This window comes from Podarcis raffonei, chromosome 3 (assembly GCF_027172205.1).
Source record: "Podarcis raffonei isolate rPodRaf1 chromosome 3, rPodRaf1.pri, whole genome shotgun sequence".
NCBI classification, from domain to species: domain Eukaryota; kingdom Metazoa; phylum Chordata; class Lepidosauria; order Squamata; family Lacertidae; genus Podarcis; species Podarcis raffonei.
Window position 1 is genome coordinate 61,404,337 of NC_070604.1, and position 24,698 is coordinate 61,429,034.

The 24,698-nt window shown below is 41.9% G+C and overlaps 1 protein-coding gene across 1 annotated transcript in view; it reads right to left on the reverse strand.

The window, feature by feature from the left end:
* Positions 1–8,963: 8,963 nt before the first annotated feature.
* Positions 8,964–24,698, reverse strand: part of STX7 (syntaxin 7) — a 31,250-nt gene continuing 15,515 nt past the window's right edge. The window contains exons 3-10 of the mRNA XM_053381934.1: positions 24,263–24,332; positions 22,715–22,805; positions 21,086–21,223; positions 19,116–19,168; positions 18,618–18,708; positions 17,787–17,859; positions 16,314–16,396; positions 8,964–10,963 (exon numbers count right to left, since the gene is read on the reverse strand). Coding sequence (XP_053237909.1) covers positions 10,868–10,963; positions 16,314–16,396; positions 17,787–17,859; positions 18,618–18,708; positions 19,116–19,168; positions 21,086–21,223; positions 22,715–22,805; positions 24,263–24,332 — 695 coding nt within the window. The 3' untranslated portion in view covers positions 8,964–10,867. The remainder of the gene's footprint in view (positions 10,964–16,313; positions 16,397–17,786; positions 17,860–18,617; positions 18,709–19,115; positions 19,169–21,085; positions 21,224–22,714; positions 22,806–24,262; positions 24,333–24,698) is intronic.

Sequence of the window (24,698 nt, forward strand, 5' to 3'; positions counted from 1 at the left end):
AAACTCACTTGATTTAGCATCCCCCCCACCAGCTATACTCAGATATTTTTCATAAGGATCTTTATATGGAGGGAACTGCGAAATGGAGTGAACAACATCCTCTATAACCATTTTACAAAACACACAGAAACTCTGTTCTAAGGGTAACTTTTTTTTTTTAATATCATGGCCTTCCAGAAAGGCAGGGGACATAAAAAGTCTTAATTCTGTAAAATTAATTCTACATGCATCCAAAGTAACTAACTGTAACATATGTGAAAATAAAATAAATGTAGCACATGCAAATGTAAAGTTTCTTCTTGGATAGAGTGTGGTGCTGCTGATAACACCGAGGTTGCAGGTTCAATCCTCGCACGGGGCAGCTGGATATTCCTGTATTGCAGGGGGCTTGGACTCCATAATCCTCAGGATCCCTTCCAACTCTTGTTGTTGTTTAGTCGTTTAGTCGTGTCCGACTCTTCGTGACCCCATGGAGCAGAGCACGCCAGGCACTTCTGTCTTCCACTGCCTCCTGCAGTTTGGTCAAACTCATGCTGGTAGCTTCGAGAACACTATCCAACCATCTCGTCCTCTGTCGTCCCCTTCTCCTTGTGCCTTCTATCTTTCCCAACATCAGGGTCTTTTCCAGGGAGTCTTCTCTTCTCATGAGGTGGCCAAAGTATTGGAGCCTCAGCTTCACGATCTGTCCTTCCAGTGAGCACTCAGGGCTGATTTCCTTCAGAATGGAGAGGTTTGGAAAAGGGATGCCAGAACTCTCCATGAACACTTCCTTGTTCTCTTATAATGGCAATGGTGTCCACCTGAGAGGTGCTGGAACTGAGTTCCGGTTGGAAAAAGCCCTGTTCGCATTCCAGATGGGCATGACTCACAAAAAATGCAACAGCATCCAATCTCTAACACCCAGAGACAAATATAATTCCCACCACCCCAGGAAAAGGAACTAATAAAAGCCTCAAACCCCAAAGCTTTCAGGGATGCTGGATTTTGTAGGTTAAGTAGCATAACTGTGGAGAAGTGGTGTGCGTAAAGCATGTCACAAAATCAAAGGATCTTATACATCCTATGGAATTTATATCATTTAGGTGCACTGTGAGAATCCTGTTGGTTTTTTAAATGCTAAAATGGTTAATAAAAATATGTAATGTATAGAAGACAGCTGCATAAATACTGCAGCCCAGAGACAGCTCTGACAGATGCCGTCTTGCTGACAGATTGTGAAGACAAACATGTAATTATTCTGTCATAAAATTTTCTAAGATATTTCAACATTAGGTTTATCGCTAGTCTGCTTCAGTTGAAGACAATGGCATGTCCTTTCAAAGCTTCCAGAAGAAAGCCTATGGCGTGTTTTCTTGCCCTGGTTGGGGGGGGGGACATTTTAGTGCTAATTTAACTGCAATGGGAAGGAAGGAGGGAGGAAGTATGGGTGATTAGCAGAGTTATAGTGTATGAAGATGAATCTAACTGACCCGTCCCTTTGCAATTCAGGAGGCACATCCACTTTAACATATGTTGAACAGCAATGTGATGAACTCAGCATCTATAAACCTTGACTGCCGCTGTTACAGATAATGCTCTTTTTGTCCTCATCATGAAGTGTAAAGGGTGGCATGCTCAGGAATTCTGGAACTAGGAATTCACTGAAAATGGAGACAACAGGGAGACAGATGCCTTTTAAAGTTAGGAACTGAATTTGTCAATGAGAGGCTGAAATCTCATCTTAAGATTTTGGTGCAAAGCATAGAGTTTTGCCACCAAGGGAACATCCAGCCACCATTCTATGCAAGCAGTGTTCCAGTGAGGCTGACTGCCTTTAAAGTGCTCTGCATCTTATGATATTTGAATTATTTGATTGTACGTCACCATTGGATTCTTCATCTTATTTATTTGAATGGGGTTGGTGGGTCAAAAATACTCTTATAAAATAAGATAAAAAGTGTGCATAGGATGGAAGCCTTACTGCCTCTTGTTTTGGTACAATAGTGCTTGGTATCTAGTTCTGCTAGACAAGGGGTGCTCAGTTTGATGTTCCATTGATATTGTGGAACACCAGCTCCCATAATGCCTGATCATTGGCTGTGCTGGCTGGTCGGGTGGGAGCTAGATAACATCTGGAGGCCACCACATTCGCTACATTCATATTACTCCTGAATATGTGAGTTGTAGATGACTGGCGTTCTGATTCAAAGCACTAATCACCAGCTCTGTGATTGCTCATGTGTGTGTGTGTGAAGTGGGGAAGTAACTGTAGCAGGCATAGCAGAAATGTTCACTATTCAGAAGATATAGAAGTGATAATGTATTTAAGTCAGTGTCACCACTACCACCTTAGGTACTGTGTCCCAATGGGAAAACAATGAAATAGAAAAGGAAGGGAATTCACAGATGATCAAAACTGTGCCATGAAGAAGGAAGCAAAATACCGAAAGTGCACATATCAGCAGCTGAAAGCTCCTTACAGTCCCAATTCAGTGTTTCAAAGATCTTACAGTGATGAGACCTTGAAACTTAAAAAATAAAGAAAGAATCTAAGAGTTGAAATCTTAATTAATAGCAGGATCTCTATACAGGCTGAAGCCACATCTGTGTGCAATATAAATGTGAAGGTTTTATCCTACTACAGGGACAGTGGCTCACCATATCTTAGCAATTTTCCTAGTATAATATTTTTCACTAATATAGGCATTTTAATGCACAGTTTGTTGAAGAAACAGAATTTGGAGAAGAGCGGGTTAAACAAAAATAGCTGTGTTCTTGCTCATCTATTGTTTCATCAAGTGCAAATTAGATAAGTTCAAATTAGATAAAACTTGAACCAAACTGTTTTTTTACTCCTGGATGCATCTGCAAGGTGGCTCAGGGCAGAAGACCTCTGCATGCTGCTGAAATCCATAGCAGGGGGGGACAGGTCTAAGTGGCAATTAAAATTATCAGCATGACACATAGTATAGCACCATGGCATTATACAACTTTAGAATGCAGGTAAAAAAAATGTGTGTTTAAATATGCTCCCATTTCAAAATATTTCACAAAACCAATAAAACAAATTTATGGCAAGCTGTGCTTGTTTAGTGAGGCTAGAAGAACATTACTGAAAAAGACATTTATCATAAGGCGGCAAGGTGCTTTGTGGGAGGTATTAAAAATGTAAAAAAATGAAAATACAGTCAAATTCTGAATATCTTTTGAGAATGAACAGGAAGCGAGAGAAAATAGGGCAATGAGGATAAATTCTAATGGGAGAGGGAGAGGGAAAGGGAGAGAAGGGTGTGTCCCCCCCCCCCGTTTTCAGAAGAAAATTGAAGAAAGCATTGGATTGTATTATGAACCTGCAACTGAAGAATGAGCACATGGGATTTAGTTTCCTTTGATGAATGGCTGTCTCCATTCCATATCTCCGTTGAGGCCAAATAATAATAATAAATTTTAATAAATCCTGCAAAATATCTTTTAAAGCTACAAATAAATGCTTTGCAGGTAAAGGCAGCATCTGTACTGGAGATCGTGTAGGAGTGGATGGATGCAGTGAGAGGGAGTTGCAAGGCTGAAACAAGATCCACTCTTTCCTTGGAGAGGCAATTAGATTTGAGCCCTTCAGAGATATTCCCTTTACCCCCCCACCACCACCCCAACTTAAATTGTGGGAAAAAAGAAAAGGTCAGGGAGAGGTAACTGACTGTGCCGTCTGTTCCTGTCACAATTGTGCCTTTTGCCCCTTCTTTTGGTATGTATATCCGTCATAACAGTAAAACGTACACACACACAGAGATATGTACAGATGTTCCCTTATGTCAAGATGCCTTTCAAGTGCTGGGAAAGAACCTCATCTTTCCAAAACAGCATTTGCTTTAAAGCGTCCCGGCACTGGACTGCTTTCATCTAAAAACTGCAATCAGCTTCAAATATGGGGCGTTTTGAAGCAAAATGTTCTCGCTTTGATACGATTGTGGAAAGTTGTGTTTTAAAGAGATCCTTTCTTAGCTTCTCTAGGGAGTTCACACATAGGAGAGACGCACAGCATAGGTAGTAGGCAGAAGAAATGAAGCTGTATTCAAGCCAAATCCAATACAAACTTATGTCATAAATAAATCCCATTTAACTCAGCGGAGTTTACCGGTATTTGTAAATGAACATGTATTGAATTGCACTGTCAGGATGTCAGAAGACGTAAAGGAAGGGGGGTGAGAGAAGCTTTCTTGCATTAGGGAGGAGCTTCTCACTGAATTTAATGTATGAACTCTAGTCCTGGAAGGGAGTAGGTTCTGGAAAAAGTGAGGAGTTATGATGGGGATATGCAATTCACCAGTAGACTTGGAAACTATGGTTAGGTGATGATGCTACACATCAGAGGCAAAACCCAGTATCTCCTCTGGCTGCCATTTCTTAGCTCCATATCACCCCAGCGATATTTTTTCTCTCCCACTGAATTCTAAAAACTCCAAAACACCGAGTAGCCTTTGGCAAACTTGCTAAAGTTTGATATGGCCAGGAGGGGGTAAATTGAGGTTTTGTTTTCATATCTTTTTCTCTTTTTTGTAAGTGTTATTATATATTGGAAGCAATAAAACTATATGTGTTGAGGGCGGGGAATTCTAAAAACATGTTTTTAGCACTCTTTTTTCCTATCCCCTGACCCTCTCTGATACTGTAAGCATTCACCCCTTGCTCACACCATTCTCCACTATCTCAGCAACTCTCAGGACCATGGACTTGGTGGTACAACATCCAGTTTGGCCCTCATTCATAGAACTGATGAGAAAAACAGTAAAGCTCTTCACAGCCTGGGGAAAAGGAGGGCCTCCTGTTTTTCAACAGCGATTTATCATGCCTATTAACGGTAGTGTTTTAAAATATAGATTTATTATGCCCTAAGGCAGCTTCTGTGATATTCTCTTTAGGTTAAGTGAGCTCTTTTGAAGACCTGCAGCCAAAACATAATTGCACATATTTTTTAGTATTTTGAGGGCTAAAGTTAAATGATACTGTAGGTGTATGGAACAGCCTCCTGTTGTGTTGTTTTTCATTTGAAAAAAAAGATCATGAGATTGTGATCAGTTGCTGAGGGCATCCTAGTGATCCCTCTCACCACTATTTCTTTAGTCACATTTGGAGCATCCCATGACTGCATATTACTACTACTACTACTACTATTATTATTACTACTACTACTAGAAACTGTTATGGCATCTTCTGTGTAATGTCCAGATTAGTTTGGAGAAGTTCTGTTAAAGCTTTTTAACAGAACATTGACAACATACAGATGTCCAGCAGAAGTTCTTCACTTGTTAAAAGCAAGCATGAGGAATTTGTAATACTGTATGAGGTCCATAAACAAACAGAAGATGCATGCTGCACTAGTGACATGCTTGCCAGGGTCCTGTGACTCCTGGTTTTACAGACATTTCCATAACTGATGTCTTTTTGACTTAGCAGCTATGAATCTCCTAGGAAGAGTATCCAGAATTTAGCTATCCAGCTAATTTTATTCATTTATTTAATTGCTCCCTGTGAAACATCCTGAAGCTATTTAACAATAAAAAAATCAACAGTACGGTAAAAGGTAAAGGACTCCTGGACAGTTAAGTCCAGTTGAATTCAACTATGGGGTGTGGCGCTCATCTCCACTTTCAGAGCATGGGAGCCGGCATTTGTCCAGACAGGGAAACATGTGGCCAGCATGTCTAAACTGCTTCTGGTGCATGGAACAGTGTGATGAGTGCCTGGGCACACAAAAATGCCGATTACCTTCCTGCCACAGCCGTACCTATTTATCTACTCATGCTGGAATGCTTTTGAACTCCTAGGTTGGCAGGATCTGGGACAAAGCATTGGGAGCTCACTCCGTCATATGGATTCGAAACGCTGACCTTGCAATCTGCAAGCCCAAGAGGTTTGGTGGTTTAGACCACGTCCCAACATATCTAAAAGACAATTTCCAAGTCCAGTACGGGCCCAGGCTAGGATAAAATCCTCCACTTAAAAGGCTATTTGGGAAAGGAAAATCTTCAACAGGTGCCAAAAAGATAATAGGGGTAGCACCTGTCTGATATGTTAAAGTGGTGTGTTGCTGATATGCTTCAAATCTTCAGTCCTAATCTCTGCCTCTAAAGGACTGTGAAGTGAAACCAAACGTTGGAATACTTCTGTCTCTTTTGTCAACTGGTGTATTGCTTAATTTCACTTTGAAGTGTACAGCTTTGGGATCGCTTCCTATACTTGTGATTTGATGGACAATAATAATACACCATAAAATGACATTTTGTGAGCGCATGAGTGAGCCCTGCATTTGCAGATTTACTTGAAACATTTCTGCTTCAGCCTTTACTCTTGCAAGAAATACTTGGTAGTTCCACTTCTCCCTCCCTCCGAGCTGCCAGCTGCATGTGTGGTTCACTCTTTGATAGCAACTCAGGTCTTTAGGACAAGGATGGGGAACTTGTGGTCCTCCAGACAGTAGGACTCCTACTCACTCTCATCAAACCCAGCTGACATGGCCAATGGTCAGGGATGATGGGAGCTGTGGTCCATCATTATCTGGAGGGCTGCAGGTTTCCCATCTCCGTAATAGGGCATCAGGTGCACTAGATGCCACTATGTCTCTTTAAACCAGTTTATACATCATAGCTTCATCTCCTAGCAAACATGAAAGTATTTACCATTGGAGGTTTCTTGCGGCTACAGGTTACCTAGGGAATATTTACAAGGCTAGTACTTTTCAGAGTCTAAAATAGAACGTAGACAAGTCTTTTATTTCATTCTAAATAGGTACTTGTGGCTAAGTGACATGTCCAACCCCACCTTCTGACATTAAATCCCAGGTGTTTGATATTGGGTTTAAATATCTAAAGCAAATTGGTACAAATTCCTCTTCAGGAATTAAACTGCAATGTCTGAGGTTTTGCTGATGCTGTCCTGGAATTAAAATGGTACTTTAAAAAAGAAATCCCTTAAACCCAAAATATGTACAACACAAACTCTCTTAAACTAGTCAAAACAAGTCTTGCCTACTAATGAAGCTGGCAATGAAACAGAAGCCAAAACAAGTCTGGGGATAAAAGGCAATTTCGATATCCACTTTTCATGTGCGTGCAAAGGAAAGGGAGATACTGAGATACAACAAGAAAACAGGAGCCTTTTGGCCTTTTACCTTTGGAAGGTACATTAAATGATACCACAACATATGATTAGGTGGCTAGGGTTTAAATTACTGCTCAGACATAAAGCTTCATAAATACGACCCAGGTATAAAGAGCCACATTCTCTTGTGCAGCATGCATTCCTTTATCCCTTCTGTACTGTGGAAGAAGATCTACATAAACATACGCACACATTACTTTTGGGGTAATAAATTAAGGAAAGGTGTGCAAACATCACTTCCCCAAGGGAAGCCCCAATGATGGCAAAACCAGGAGGCTGTAACAACTCTCCGGTTCACGTTGCAATGCATCATTCTGACGTTTCTCCTTCAACTGCACAGGTCACTGAAAGAGCTGCGTGAAATGCATGCTTCCTCAAGGTTAGGCCACTTTTCCATATGTGGAGAAGGGAGTATTTATCGCAAGGAATGGGATACCATCAGAGCAAACCCACATATTACGAAGTTCCAAAAAAGCTTACAACTTTCCAAGTGTGTTGTTGACAAATTGAACGCTGAAGAATCCAGGCAACAAGAGCATTTGACACCCCACCTCTCACCCCATGCTATACCCTCAAAAATGGCTGAAAGGGAACATGATTAGTTCAGCCACTTTGGCATACAAAAACTAGTGGGCATTTATACATTATTCTTGTAAATAAGAAAGGCTGAACTGCAAAATTCTAGAGCAATTTCTCCATTTGTGGGAACAAAAATACCTCACTGCACATATATTAGCGGACATTTATGGAAAGGTTTCTTATTCATTAGGACTGAGTTTTTTTCGTTCCTGCACCCCTTTCCTTTGGTCATAGACAGTGCCCCAACAAGTGATAGGATCTGAGGAGCAGAAAGGTGCATCTCTCCCGTTGAAAACTATATGGCTAACTTTTTGCTCACCCAAATAATATACCAATGATCAGATATGGGGTTTACTAGAAATCCCAGTTCAGGCTGACTAGCAACCAGGAGGAGTGTTTACTTTCATGTAAACACTTTAGGTTGTACATTAGCTTAGTTCATCAAAAGCTACTTGTATTAGCATCTTTTTTAAAAATGTGCTTATTCTGAATCAGATAGGCTGAATTGATGGACAGAACAGTTGGGTTGCCTTTTGGATTCCCATTACTTCTGAGATGGACAAGGATTCTTCCAAACAATAGGTTTCTTGAGCTACTAAACATTGCTCTTTGTCTACAAGCTACTAGGGAAATTGCAAATCATCTTGTAGCTTACAGCATTTTTAAAGCATGTTTCTAATTAGCACTGTAATGCTCTTATTAATTTATATATAGCTGGAAAAGTTATTGACGTGCATTGCTTTTCCTGGATTATGTTCCAGCCTAATGTTGCTTCCTTGCAAAATGCTGAGATTTTTTTCTCATTGGTAAGCTGTATGAACAGAAGGCAATTGGCAAAGGAAGGGATGCAGGTGGCGCTGTGGTCTAAACCACTGAACCTCTTGGGCTTGCTGATCGGAAGGTTTGAATCCACACAACAGGGTGAGCTCCTGTTGCTGTCCCAGCTTCTGCCAACCTAGTAGTTTGAAAGCACACCAGTGCAAGTAGATAAATAGGTACCGCTGTGGCAGGAAGGTAAATGGAACTTCCATGTGCTCTGGAACTCGTCATGGTCTTCTGTGCACCAGAGGTGGTTTAATCATGCTGGACACATGACCCGGAAAACTATCTGTGGACAAACGCCAGTTCCCACAGTCTGAAAGCAAGATAAGCGCCACACCCCATAGTTGCCTCTGATTGGACTTAACCATCCAGGGGTCCTTTACCTTTTACCTTTACCTAAATGGCAAAGGACAACCTGCAAAGCATTCACTTTCAAAACTGCCTTTATTTAGATGGTGCAATCCAAATTTAGATTGTAGATACTTTCAGTTTTCCCCAAATCACAAGTCTCAGAGCTTATCATGTAAACATTGCTTCTCTATCAAACTGCATACAAAAGATGTATAAGCTAGAGATAATATTTGTGCAATACATTTTAATTACTTCAATAATATATTAAAAAATAACCTGATTAGTTCGCAGATAACAATGAATAACTTTTCCAATATATGTTACTACAAAATGGAACCAAAAATAATAATAATCAAGTTGTTGTTTTTTTAATAAAAAAAACCTCAGGACTTGAGAGAATTAAATTCAGCTTAATCATCTGGAAGTCAAAACTTTCCAAACTCTGTTCTGGACTCCTAGTACTTACTAATACAATGAGGGATCAGTCACTTTGTTAAAAACAAAAACACCAGGTTTGATGTTTATATTGGCCTGAGAGCCCTGAATTCAAGCAGTACACAACTCAGAATTTTCACTAGTCACCATCATATACAGGAATATGAAGACCAAAGTAGTAAAGATAGTGAGGATATCCATCACCAGATCAGCTGTTGTTGTTTTTAAAGGGTAAATGCAGAGGCAAACCCTTTTCCCTTCAGATTGGGGCCATGAAATGGGACATGGTTGATCCTGTCCCCATGCTGTATTCCCAATCCAAATGGCTTCCTTCTTCTCAGCTGCTTTGGTCCTGTGGGGGATCTTGTCCAGATGTTCACAAGTATACAAATCCATGATTGTGAATCCCCCACTGCCCCAATCCAGCTGTGTTGCCTTGAGTCACAAACCAACTAAAAACAGTTTTCTAGTTAGGAATGTGTACATTATTGGAGATTCAAATCAGAGAGCCAAGTTTGAAGCTAAGCCACTATATATATTAATTTCGCCCATATACTTTAAACTTCAGATACCTAACAAGTACATAAATTAAGGTGCAAATCTTAGCTAATTTTTAAATGTATTCCAAAGACTTATCTTTTAAAGATAAGTACAAACACACAGCCTACCATTATCAAACCCTTTTTGCTAGATTAGCCTTTGCCAAGTTTGCTGATACCCAGTATCAGGTTTTTAATATCAAAATATGAAGAGAAAGATACCGTTCTTTTGTAAAACAGAAACTGCACATTTAATCCAAAAAAGTTTCAGAAAGATTAAGTCAGAAAGATAACAACAGAAGCAAGGCTCCAACCTCCAGTAACCCAGTTATTAGATTTGAACTGTGCAGAGAGTCAGTCAGTGGACAGAAATTTCCACTAGTTTATGGAAAGAAATCCTTGGGACTGTGTGTGTGTGTGTGAGATCTCAGAAATGAGAAATGTTTCACTTAGTCCAGAGATACAGGTTAATATTAACAGTCATTGAAAGTGATTGATGAATGAATTGTTGCAGTAAATTAACTTGGCCCTATAAAGTTGGGGGTCAAGCTGACATATCAAACAGCGTGTTTGACAATTTGCATCCTGCTCACAAGCCCCTCTATGATGCCTCTAAAGGGTTCAGCTGAATGACCTTGCAAGACAACTCTGTTTGTGTGTGTGTGTGTGTGTGTGTGTGTGTGTGTGAGAGAGAGAGAGAGAGAGAGAGAGAGAGAGGGAGAGAGAGAGAAAGCCTGGCCTACTTGATCAACAGATCCACACCTGGAGGTAAAGAGAAGAGTAGTAAGCACCATATAAGAAGTTGCCTATACCTAGATCGAGTATGGCAAGTTACATTGCCACGATGAATTCAAATTAATCGTACTACACAAGCTGAGAGGGAAGCACTCGTGGATTAAAAATGCATCTTGTGACAAAGCAGAAGTGATAAAGATGGGCACATCATTTACTGAACAGCTTCACAATGAGACATGACTGGAAACTCTACTACGTAATTTAGCACATCATGATTTTGTTGCTCCCCAGATGATGAGGCCAAGGATAGTTGCTCCTGCAACAAGCACAAGAATGAGGATACACAATTTCTTGCGGGACTTGCGCTGTGGAGAAGCAAAAGAGGAGATTGTCAGAGTAGAAATTCCTGAACTGAACGGTTCAAAGTGTTCCATCGTCAGATGATCTACCATCCAGTTCTCACCAGTGGCATGGAAAATTGTGTTTAAACCTTTCAGACTTCAGGTGGGGATACCCACGGTTTGAATATTGCTCTTCCATTTGAAGCAAATTCCCCCCACACAGAAAACTCAACATTAACAAAACTCTACAGAATCCAAAACTGAGACAGTTCACATGTTTCGTTGAGAGACAGAGTGCAAGTTGAGAACTCGCAAGTTAGAGGTCTCTGGCGATTTCGAGATAGCAACCATGCAATCCTAACCGTGTCTACTCAGAAATAAGTCCTACAGAATTCAATGCAATTTACTGTTAGGCAAATTGGGTTAGAATTGCAGCCTTAGTCACTGTTTAGATTTACAGAAAAGACTAAGTTATAGGCACTGAATAGTTTGCTTTTAAAACCTGAAATACCCCAACTCATAGGGAAACTTATTAAAATTTGTGGTACTTAAATCTCTCAACAACTTTTTAGATTACACATGACTTATTCTGCTCATAAAAAGAATAATCTTACTACTGGGGAATCATAACTAAATAGGTTTGATGAGTGTAACATTCACAACTGTGCTAAAGTTAGTTTTTATAAATACTATACATGTGATGGGACAGTCTGTCCAATAAAAATGAGAGCACACCTCTTCAAAGCCACTTGCTTTCCATTTCAGTGCAGTGTGTTAAATAGGTTCATGGTCATTACGGTTAACAAATGTTTTCAATCTGTGCCTCAGGGCTGTCCCAGGTCAGCAGTCCTGGGCTTCCCCTTCCTTAAGGGCTTTTGCATGGCTGAAATGTATCCTTGAACTGGGATCATAGTTCTTGCTTGCCTGGAGAGAGGATGGTTTTGTGTGTGTAGAGATCGCTTGACCTTCTTACGATTGCAACACATGACTCTTACTGTACAAAGGTGAAAGTTGCATTTGTTGTTCTACCCATTTTGGTCTCTGCTCTCACCCACTTTTTGCTTCTGCTGCATCCCCTGAACTTTGACCATGATGGAATGCAGCCCTCAGCCTGAGAAATGTTCCCCAATACTGTACTACATTATCAGGCTTGCCGCTTGAGACTGCTTTTAGATTGGGCCTTATTCTCGGAGGCTCAAGTGGCACCTGTGGATCAAACTGCATCTCCCCAACTTAGCTATCCATGAAAAGTTGCAACAAAGTGCTAATAATAATAATAGTAATTTATTATTTATACCCCGCCCATCTGGCTGGGCCTCCCCAGCCACTCTGGGCGGCTTCCATAGAAACCAAAAATACACTAAAATATCACACGTTAAAAACTTCCCTGAACAGGGTTGCCTTAAGATGTCTTCTGAATGTCAGGTAGTTATTTATCGCTTTGACATCTGATAGGAGGGCGTTCCACAGGGCGGGCGCCACTACCGAGAAGGCCCTCTGCCTGGTTCCCTGTAGCTTTGCTTCTCGCAATGAGGGAACCGCCAGAAGGCCCTTGGCGCTGGATCTCAGTGTCCGGGCAGAACGATGGGGGTGGAGACGCTCCTTCAGATATACTGGACCGAGGCCGTTTAGGGCTTTAAAGGTCAGCACCAACACTTTGAATTGTGCTCGGAAACGTACTGGGAGCCAATGTAGGTCTTTCAAGACCGGTGTTATATGGTCTCGGCGGCCGCTCACAGTCACCAGTCTAGCTGCCGCATTCTGGATTAGTTGTAGTTTCCGAGTCACCTTCAAAGGTAGCCCCACATAGAGCGCATTGCAGTAGTCCAAGCGGGAGATAACCAGAGCATGCACCACTCTGGCGAGACAGTCCGCAGGCAGATAGGATCTCAGCCTACGTTCCAGATGGAGCTGGTAAACATCTGCCCTGGACACAGATTTGACCTGTGCCTCCATGGACAGCTGTGAGTCCAAAATGACTCCCAGGCTGCGCACCTGGTCCTTCAGGGGCACAGTTACCCCATTCAGGACCATGGAATCATCCACACCTGCCCGCCTCCTGTCCCCCAAAAACAGTACTTCTGTCTTGTCAGGATTCAACCTCAATCTGTTAGCCGCCATTCTTCCTCCAACTGCCTCCAGACACTCACACAGGACCTTCACCACCTTCACTGGTTCTGATTTAAAAGAGAGGTAGAGCTGGGTATCATCTGCATACTGATGAACACCCAGCCCAAACCTCCTGATGATCTCTCCCAGCGGCTGCATGTAAATGTTGAAAAGCATGGGGGAGAGGACAGAACCCTGAGGCACCCCACAAGTGAGAGCCCAGGGGTCTGAACACTCATTCCCCACCACCACTTTCTGAACACGGCCCAGGAGGAAGGAGCGGAACCACTGTATGACAGTGCCCCCAGCTCCCAGCCCCTCAAGACGGTCCAGAAGGATGTTATGGTCGATGGTATCAAACGCCGCTGAGAGATCCAGCAGAACTAGGAAACAGCTCTCACCTTTGTCCCTAGCCCGCCGGAGATCATCAACCAGTGCGACCAAGGCAGTTTCAGTCCCATGATGAGGCCTGAATCCCGACTGGAAGGGATCCAAATGGTCCGCTTCTTCCAGGCGTGCCTGGAGTTGTTCAGCAACCACTTGCCCAATCACCTTTCCCAAGAATGGAAGATTTGAGACTGGGCGATAGTTGGCCATCGTGGCCGCATCTAAAGATGGTTTTTTAAGAAGCGGTTTAATAACTGCCTCTTTCAGCGGGTCTGGGAAGGCTCCCTCACGGAGGGAAGCATTCACCACCCCACGAAGCCCATCGCCCAGTCCTTCCCGGCTAGCTTTTATAAGCCAGGATGGGCAAGGATCCAGGAGACAGGTGGTTGGCTTCACTCGTCCAAGCAGCCTGTCCACATCCTCGGAGGTAACAGATTGGAATTGATCCTACGCAACTTGACTAGACAGGTCTCTAGCACTCTCCCACCCCGGCCCTGCTCCCACGGTGGAGTCTACTTCTTCCCGAATCTGAGCGATTTTATCTGCAAAAAACTTTGCGAAATCATTGCAGGAGAACATGTGGCCCGTACTGGGCCCCGATGTTGCAGGTGGTTCCGCTAAATTGTGAACCACCTGAAAAAGTCTGCTGCTGTTTTCTGCAGATGCAATAGAGGCGGTGAAGAAATTCTTCTTCGCCGTCGCTATCGCCACTTGGTAGGCTCGACGTTGAGCTCTAACCTGTGTCCAGTCAGATTCGGAATGAGTTATCTGCCACAGGCGCTCTAGCCGTCTCAACGATTGTTTCATTGCCCTCAGATCCGTGGAAAACCACGGGGCTGTCCAGGCTCCATGCAATCGGAGAAGGCGCTTCAGAGCCAAACAGTCAATAGCCCTGGTTAACTCCACATTCCAGCGGGCCACCAGGGAATCAGCTGAAAGGCCATCAACATGGGATAAAGCATCCCCTACCACTCTCTGGAAACCATTTGGATCCATTAAGTGGTGGGGGCGGACCATCCGAATTGGTCCCACCTCCCTGCAGAGGGGATGGGTCGCAGAGAAGTCCAGTTGCACCAGGAAGTGATCTGACCATGGCACTTCTTTAGTTTCGCTTTTACTTAGTGTCAGATCACCAACATCCATAGAGGTAAACACCAGGTCCAAGGCATGTCCACGGCTATGGGTTGGGCCAGACTTATTCAGGGACAGCCCCATGGAGGCCATGCTTTCCACAAAGTCCCGAGCGGCCCCTTGTAAGGTTGTGTCGGCATGGATGTTAAAATCTCCTAGGACGACCAAACTAGGTGTCTCCAGGAGAGCAACCGCCATGACCTGAAGCAGCTCGGGCAGGGAATCCTTGGTGCAGCGGGGAGGTCGGTACACCAAAAGGAATCCTGTACTGCCCCTATTGCCCAACTTCCAGAACATGCACTCGGAAAACTGGGTCTTCCCAATAGGACGCCTGGTGGAAACTAATGACTTCCTAAAAATCACTGCAACCCCCCCTCCCCGCCCACATCACCTGGGTTGCTGTGCGTAAGAGAAACCTGGTGGACAAGCATCGGCAAGGACAGGCCCATCTGCTTCATCCAACCAAGTCTCTGTTACACATGCCAGGTCAAATCCTCCATCCATGATCAAGTCATGGATGGCAGTGGTCTTATGAATCATTGACCTGGCATTGCACAGCAGCACCTTCAGGTCATGTGGGTATCCCTTGCTGATTCTAGTATCCATCCGGTCAGGACGAGACCCGGAAGTAGGAATAGTCCTCAGACAACGACTAAACCTGCCCCCTCTGTAATGACATGGTCTAATCTTAGCGTAACTCCTCCTCCTACCCGTGATCACTGAGATCGGTTGTCCCAGTGCATCCCCCCCTGTGGAACATGCCCCAGCCATTTTGTGGGCTGGGGCCCACTCCCCGGCAGCCCTGACCCCTCCCCCTAAGAACAAAATAACACCTTAAACAAACAAACAAACAAACAAACAAAACCAATAAAACAATACAAACAAAAAACTGTAAAAATTACAAAAGCAACAAAATCAAAAAAATTCCCCAAACCCAACCAAACATCCACCCCACCCCCACCCCCACATACAAAAAATTCAAAAGAAATTTTTTAAAAAACATTTTGCTACAGTTTTCCATCTTCTGGTCATGGCATGGTTTAATGTAGTGCACTCTACATGGAGCTGCCTTCAATGGCTTTCTGCCTGTCCAAAAGGAGTTGGCAAGGCTTCTGGGGTGCGAGTGTAATTCAAAGTGATGGTTTTGATTTAAAACCCAAGATGGCCATGCCTCAAAGCATCTGAAGGACCACCTTCTCATATAATTCCCTTGTCATATCTGCACTGGAAGTCCTTCTCTGGATCCCTTCACTTTTTTGAGATAAGACAGCTGGTGATTAAATTGTCGCTGGCACCCATCTGTCTTTGAAGACGATGGAGCGATGTGCCTTGGAGGTTGAAAGATGGGCCCTTTTCTGTTTCAGCACCACACATCTGCAACCCATCCTGTGGAACCAAGAGGTCTGCTTGTTGCCTTCTAGGTCAGCATTCAGGAACCGTACAAAGATATTCCTGTCCATGCATGATTTTGAGCGGTGTACATTTGTGCTTTAACTCATCCTGCCTCCCTTATTACAAATGGAATGTTTAGTATGTGTGTTTTTTAATACGATTGTAAACTGCTCTGATTTTTTTGCTGGAAAAGCAGAGCATTAAAAACGATCATTAAAAATATGGCCTAGAGGAGAGTGAGTCACCTGTACCTCACATTGCTAGCCTCTTAGTAAGTCTGAAAATTAAGCTTCAATTTTTTAATCAAAGGATGGAAAATTCCCAACATAATCTACCTGCTTCTGCTCATATTTACCTGGTAGTCTGCTGCTCTGGACAACTGCTGATTTGCTTGCTGGACATGGACTTCAGCTGTTTCTACATTGGCTTCTATGCTGTCTTTGAGGAGAAAAATAAACCACAGAGACTTTAATCTGAAGGCAGAGTGAAATTCTCAGTAACAGATAGAGATTGCTCTGGAACCTTACATCTTTAGTCCTGTTACTTGACTATGACACAGGAAAGGGGGGGAAATCCTAAGCACACTTACTTGCAAGAACGTTTAGCTGAAACAAACCAGGAAAAAACTACAGGTAACAAAGGACATGGGGCGGATGGTGGCTCATTCAGCTTAACACATACACCCTCCCGACAATACCAGCCCATTGACATCGCACCCCTGCAACTTGGGCATCTGGCTAGCATGAAAAGGGTTATGGTGATCCAACTGGCTGATTCACATACCAGTCAGATGCACAGGCAGTTCTGGTGGGAGGCTGCTACATGTGTGGGCAGCAAGGGGCAGCCCCTGCAGTCCTTTGACCTGCCTTGCACTTTCTTCCAACATGGGAGTGCGGAATTACCTGAGCCTCCACCTGAGATCATTACAATGTGCATTATTTGCTCCTGCTGGCAGCAGTCAAAGATGAGGCATTGGCAGGGACATACATATTGTACTGATACTGGGACATGAGACAAGTTGAACTACACATTACAGTGGGTAACTTTAAGTAGTGGAAGGGTGGGACTCAATGCAGAATCATCATTTTTAATGGCAGGCCTCTACTGTCCCCCCCCCCCTTTTCTTTTCTTTTTAAAGGTGTGATTCCACTCCTACTAAATGTGCTTAGGATTTTTCACCCCAACTAATAGGCTTCGGTTACACATGCAGAGAAGGAAAACGTAAGCTATTTCCCCAAGGTATGATCATAACCAACTTGTGGAAACAGACTGTATCCTGGACAAAAATGACTGCCACCATGGTGGCAGTGCTCATCCACTCCATATGCGGGCACAGTATTTCTTTTTTTTTAAAAAAAAATCTGTTTAAAAGTCCAGCTCCTTCCTGAGCTTAATGTATAGGTCTATAAAATGTATACTTAAAACATAGATTTTTCTTATGCATAATGCTTTTTCTGTCAACTCTTCATTCTGAACATGCTCTGAATTTAATCCTAGGAGGGCACAGCTCCTTTGAAATCTGAAAAGCTGTCAAGAACCATGTAAGTTGTAATACAAGAAACCAAGCTGAAGTACACTTTTTCCCACAACAAAACAGAACAGCCCCTTAAGCACATTTCATATTGTATCTCTTTTAGCCTGAAATATAAGGCAGCTACACGTCAGTTAATAAAATCCAGAAGGTGCATGGGCATATTCAGATTCCTCACAAGCCAAATTTTGACTAACCAGATGATTGGGAAACAGCTAACTCTAGCTTTTATCAAATTACTGGGAAATTTCTAGATGCTAACTGAATCCAGCTACTGTGCCCAAATGTTATGCTTACCTATCACATCTCCTTGTTCATGAATCATCATCCCCAGATCTTTAAATATTTCATTAATATCCAAAATGTCTGCCTGTAAACACAGAAGATGTTCATGTTTATACATCCCCAACAGCACTTAGCACAACTGCAGGAATTCACTCCCAGCAACGAGTAGAAAAGAATGGAAAAAGTGACAGGACAAATGGTTGGGGGAAAGAGATGGTTGGACTACGAAACCACAAAACAGCAAGCAGCACACACAAATCCTTTAACATTCACCATGCTACTTTTAACATATCTGGAAAACAAATTGGATGTCGTGTTTGCATATGGAATGTTTTAGCTAATTAATTAGGGTATAACCACGATCAATTCCAGCCCAGATAGCTTTGTGTTAACGAGACACCAAAGTGTTCAACTTTGTGCAATCCATGTCTTTTTAAAGGTACAATCTAGTCTCCCTGTTTTAGCTAGATAAATCAGAGGTGTAATTCCTCCAATGAAATCAATAGGATCAAGTGGACCTAGACTGTGCCATTGAGCAAAAAAATTTGTTATCTTTACTTAGACACTGTTTCACTCCATTTATGGTTTAGGAATTAAAATTCTGAAATATAGATGTACTTTGGTGAGCATGGTTCACTAGGTGGTGCAGGATAAGACATTTTCTTTGGTTTTAGAAACTGACATTCAATCAATCACATGGAAGCACAAGACTTAAGGGCAACAAATACTGGGGTAGGGAGAACCAGTACCACAAGAGAAGTTTTTTAAAATACACTGTCAAATTAAGGAAAGAAAATTCCGCTCTTGATCTCAGTGCATTTCTAAACTTTGCCCTCTGCTCACCTCAAGCTGCCTGATGGCAGACTCTCTCTCCTCAATAAGACGAAGGTCATCTTCTGTGATTTCTTCTTCTAGTACTTGGGTCTGAGGCTGGCTATAAGTTAAAGCACACAGGATATCCAAATAGATTATTAATTAATATACTTTACACAGGAACGTTGATTGCTAGCTGCCACTGGCAACCAGATTTTGGGACCTATTTGAATACCACACACAGTACCCACCGAGTGAAAGTCATTAATGGAAGCTCTTAAGAGAAAATACATATAAAAGCTGTTAAGTTTTTCTAACAGAACAATGCAGGATTAAGATCACATCACACTTTGGCAATGAAAGAACCACATTTATGACACCTCATAAGAAAAAAAACTTCAACAGGTTTTATTGCCTACTTGTGAGTGATTTTAGAATTTATAGCAATATTATATGCACACAAAGTTTTTTACCTAGTTTACTTAATTCAATAAATGAAACAATGTCAGATTTTACAGCACTTCCTACCTGTCCCAGGACACAAGTGTTCCTTCTTTGTAGCTTTCCTCTGGGGCACCACCCTGCAAAGTTAAGAGATGGAAAAACAACTTATTCTGAGGCATGGAATTACATCTGCTTCAATATGACACATCCACAAAAAAGAAGGTATAAGGAAAAAGGAAAAGTTGGATCAGCCCAATTTAATTTGTGTTATATCCTTAGCACTCCCTGAAGGGGAAAAAGTAATGCAATTGCAGGTGTAAGTTTCTACACTAGGGGGGAAAATGACACTGGAATAAATGCTTGCCCAGTTTTGGACTATTCCTCCCACATTGTTTAGGAAGACTCTCCAGAACGGTTTCTGGGGTGGCTGTAGCTGGAGTGGAAAAAAGAAGAGGGAAAACTTCCTTCTGTGAACTTCTTCAACTTAACTCATCTTAGGATCCAAGTCAATGTCCCCCCCCCCCAAAAAAAATAATTCAGTAAAAACAGAAAAGAAGCAAGACCACTTCAGTGTCATAGCACTTCTTAGAACCACCTTAACTTCTTGCTCACATTAGGTTGGTCTGGGTACTGCTAGATCTGCATACCCACCATACCCAACAGCTATGGAATATTTAATGCACAAAGTAGAGCAGCCATGATAGAATAAGATGGATGAAATTATATTCTCTTAGGCAGTGCTTTTTTTCTTAAAAAAATAATGTTTAGGGGTACTCTCATTTTCCTACTCATATTGAAATGCTGCCCCTCAATGAGGCCAAACTTAGATTCACAAAATGTTTAGGGGTATGCACACCCCTGCGTCTGCCCCCCCCTAGAAAAAAAAGCACTGATCTTAGGACTCAGCTAGACAGGTAAAGAAGAAGCGATTTATATGTGTTGTATGTGTGATATAACATTGTGCCACCAGATGGCGACGTGAAGTCCTGTTTTTCTCTACCTGTTTTCCCTGTTTAAACTTACAACGCTTTAAACTGAAACGCTTCTAGATCCAGCCTTGGGTGTCAATTCTTGCAAAAGCTTATTTCACCTTTATGCTAGATTCTGCTGCCATAGATGCTACTAGCTGAGACCTGTTTGCAATTATGTGGAGTATCACATGGTAATTCCTACTCACGTAAATATCAGTCAGCTTCAGATCAACAAACATGAGAAACCACACCGTGTTCCCCAGGCAATTGCCCGCAAAGCCACATGCTGACAAAATCAGGCATGCTGACAGGGTCTTCTGGGTCCTGCATGCTATTGTATTCAAACCCAACTTTGACCACATGAAAGCTTCCCTTGTTTTATTCCACCCCGACCAAAAAGCTCCACCCTTGCTTGCGGCCCTAGGAGATTATCTGGTGCTTTAATAATAACAATTTAAAAAGCCACGACTTTTTGTTGCAGGTGAAATTCAAGAGCTTGTCATTCATTTCACAAATGGAGCTTAGCAACTGACTGCATGTGAAACACACATTTCACCATGCATCCTAATATGGAGATAACTGCTAAAGTAGTATTAGAGTAGATAAATGATAAATTCTACCCTGATTCCTCCATTATTCTATGTAATTTGTTTATTTTAAAAAATTTATGTACCACGTGATTGTAAGAAAACCCTCAAAGTGGTTTATAAAAGGTTAAACAGTATAACCAAGAAAGATTTACAAACCTACTTTAAAACATGCAAAAGTTAAAACACTGAAACAGATTTTATACAGTGGTACCTAGGTTTTTGAACAGAGTGTGTTCCGGGAGTCCGTTCGACTCCCGGAACCATTTGAAAACCCAAGTGTGGCTTCTGATTGGCTGCAGGAGCATCCTGCAGCCAATCAAAAGCTGCAGAAGCTGCACCGGACGTTTGGCTTCCGAAAATTGTTCAAAAACCAGAACACTAACTTCCAGGTTTTGATCGTTCAGGAGCCGATTTTTTTTCGGGAGCCAAGGCATTTGGCTTCCAAGGTACAACTGTAAATGGAAACATCACACATACATTGGTATATACTTACCGATACCCTAGAGCTGGCTCGCACTCTGGCTACAAATTCTCTCTCTTTCTCAGCAGCTTGTCTTTGGACCCTCTGGAAATTTGTCAGTGCTGTAGTGAACTCATTTACAAGTCGGTCCTTCTGTATTTTTCTCTGACGCTAAGGGGCAAAATGTAATATATATTACATATGTGATAAAATGAGATAAATTTATTGTACAGTTGTTATTTAACTGGCCCGGAGTCGGTCATCTGTTATTATTCAGTGCAGGAGTTTTCTACAAGCTGCTGAACAGAAGCAGCATATATGACTGCACATTTCATTAAGGCAGACATCAAGTAAGGTCAGGGGCGATATGGACAAAAGTATTCTACACATGGATGCATCACCGCTCTCTTTTCAACTATACAGTGTGATGAACACACGTTTATCTAAGTTGTGGAAGGGCATTTTATTATTGCAAAGCCTCTGGCCACTGAATGGTGCTTTTTATGACGCCAAAGCCTCGCACATCAAGGCTTTGGAATGGATCGCAGTGAAAGTCCAGCACTTGCACAGACAGGTGGACAAGTGCAGCAATTTTAAGTAGCGCCATGCCAGAGCAGGCTCACATGTACACCCCTTCCCCTGAGTGGGACCCACAGTAAAGATCTGCAATGAATATGCATTAATGATAGTGTAAAGGGCTTCATCGCTAAGCAACAGTTCAAAATTGGCACCCCGTAGCTATCCCCTAGTCCATGCTGGGTTCTAGCTTCTGACAAAGAGGCAAGAGAGGCAGTCATTTAAACCAGTGGTGCCCCACCTAAGCACTACTCTATGAGAAAAATTTTGTGCTGTGTGTCCTGTAGCATAAAAATGCCACCAGTATGACAGTGGTGAGATGACTGGCAAAATAATTTCCCCCGGAGTTAACATGACGACGCCTCAATTTTTAACACGATAAAGAAGAAGCTGAAGGAGAATGCTATATAATTGCACATATTTTGAGCAAGTGGGAACCTGCAGCTCTCTAGATATTGTTGGACTCCAACTCCCAACAGCCTCAGCCAGCATGGCCAACGTTCAGGGATAATGTCCGTTGTATTCCAACAATATCTGGAGGGCTACAGGCTCCCCACCAATGAAGTAGTGCTGGATTTCCTCTGCTTTTATTCCTTTCTCAAAGCCAAACACAGGCAGACCTGTACTCTTTTTGATGGAACAAAGTAATGAGAAAATAATAAGCTATTTGTTAGAATGGCTGTTCATAAGAATGAAAGACAACTGCCCTGAAATGAATGTTGATTTCATTTCCCCATATAATACCATACAAGCACACTCACAGTTAAGACAAAAATGTCCAAGTTCTGCACATATTTAGACTGCTTAAATCCCACTGAAGTCAATAGGATTTAAGCAGCCTAACTGTGCACAGGATTGCAGTCAAAATGATTAAAATGATCATAATCCAAGTGCCTGTACCAAAGTAAATCCTATAATCCTAGTAGTTCAAAAAATACTTGGCCTCTTAATTATACTACAAACCAAGTTCCATGAATGTATTTTGCTTGATATCCCTCAGTAGTAAAATGTTTTCAAACACACATGGCAGAAATGAAAAGGGCAGTTTTAGGTTGTTGTTTTTTTTAAAAAAACACATTTTTATACCTGCTCGCTTATTGAAGGCAGAGATCCAAACTCCTTAATGTATTTGTCTGTCTCTTTGGCAAGTTGGTTTGTATACTGCTGCTTCTGCTGCCTAAAACAGAAAGTTATAGGTCAGTGACTGGATTACTCAACCAACATTTTTACTCCATTGCTGAATATCTTTAGAAATAAATCTTCAGGAAAGGCACATTTATTATTTAATATTTGCAAAATAACTGCTGGTTCCACTTCTGTAGAAACCAAGAATGAAGAATTGAGAAGTAGTGGACCAAACTTTGCTTTAAATCTTTTTTTAAAAAAATGAGTACTTAAATGATAAAGATTGCATTTGTCTGACAGGTTGATAGATGGGCCATGAAAAGTAGATTCGCTATTTTAAAATGTAAATAGTCAATATGGGAAGGGGAAAGAGAGAAAACATTTTAAATTATGACTAACACCATGATCAGGGGGAGGCTTACATATTCTTTTTTGGAAAAGGATAAGAGTAAAAAAATCTCTCCACCCCGCCCCCGGAATTATGATCACAAGTTAATTCTAAGGAAAAGAACATATTCTAATGTAGAACCACGATTTGAGTAGCAACATGATGTACTTGATTACTGTAAGCATTCCTTAATCAACAGCTCCTGTGTCAATTGAAGAAAAAGGCCATCTAGAGAACGGGTTGCAGTAAAACACAAGGCACCCTGATCTACCAGTTAAATCTGGACAAAGCACTGGCAATCTGGCCCAAGTGGAAGTTGGTAGGCATTAGTTAGCATGCCCAGTGATATTAACTGCAAAGCCAGCTCTTTTAGTGTCCATGTATATGCCCAACACCCCTCTTTCAGGAGATTTCAAGCAAATCTCTCACTAATGAGCAGGGGCACAAAAGATATAAACAACCAAGATCTGCAGAAACCACCAATAAAAACCTGTAGGCACAGGACTGTATACATCTATAATCATGTGGTTTCAGGCTAATCTAAATATTACATTAGATAATCTACATAACCTTCTGGTGCATGAGTGACACTTGCCAACATCACACTGTAGAAACAATGCATTCCTAATTTCTTTCTTTCTTTCTTTCTTTCTTTCTTTCTTTCTTTCTTTCTCTCTCTCTCTCTCTCTCTCTCTCTCTCTCTCTTCTTCGCAGTTATTTGGAATAAATTCCTTCTTTTGATTTCATGCTATACTGTACTATACTTTTGCATCACTTAACAAAACCGAACTTGCTGAAACTGTTGTCAAAAGCCTAAGAGTCATTTCCAAAATGCCGGAAGTAGCAAACATGAAAGTGGTTTGAACTTTTAAAAGAACCTCAGTAGGCTTTGTTGGCTCTGTACATTCTTGCTTCCAACACCATCTGGGTGCTTAATAGTGCCAACAATGCAACTTGGAGGATTAACAAGTCAACATACAGATAAGATGTTGGTTTATCCCCACACTCCTTTTCTGTTCTCAAATGTTTCAAAGACGCAGAGCACTTTGGTAAGACAGGAACACATATTGAGAGGCTATCTACAATGCAGTTAAATGAAGGTCATCTCATGAAGCGCTTACAGCTGTTGCCGCAATTCATGCGTGTCTTGTGGCGTTCCAAGTTGATTCAGTACTCTTTGTATTTCTGCAGCTGTTTGCAAAAAGAGGAAGAGGGTTTTTGTAAATGATACATTTCCACCACAATTTCATGCATCTCTAATTGACAATTCAGAAACATATACCAGTTGACAGAGCTGTGGTAGGTCAAATTCAGTGAAGTTTTCAAAAGCAAAGCTATACATACACGTACACAAAAAAGATCATGTTACAGCTGAACTGCTGAAAACGAAAGCCTTTCAAATTATGTTTTTAAACTTAAAACATTTCAAGAGCCCCAACACACCTTTTGTCTGTCCTATTTAGTCCAACATTCTCTTCCCACAACAAAATGCCTATGAGAACCCTAAAAGCAGGATATATGTGCAGGAGCACTCTCTGTGTGTGTGATTTCCAGCAA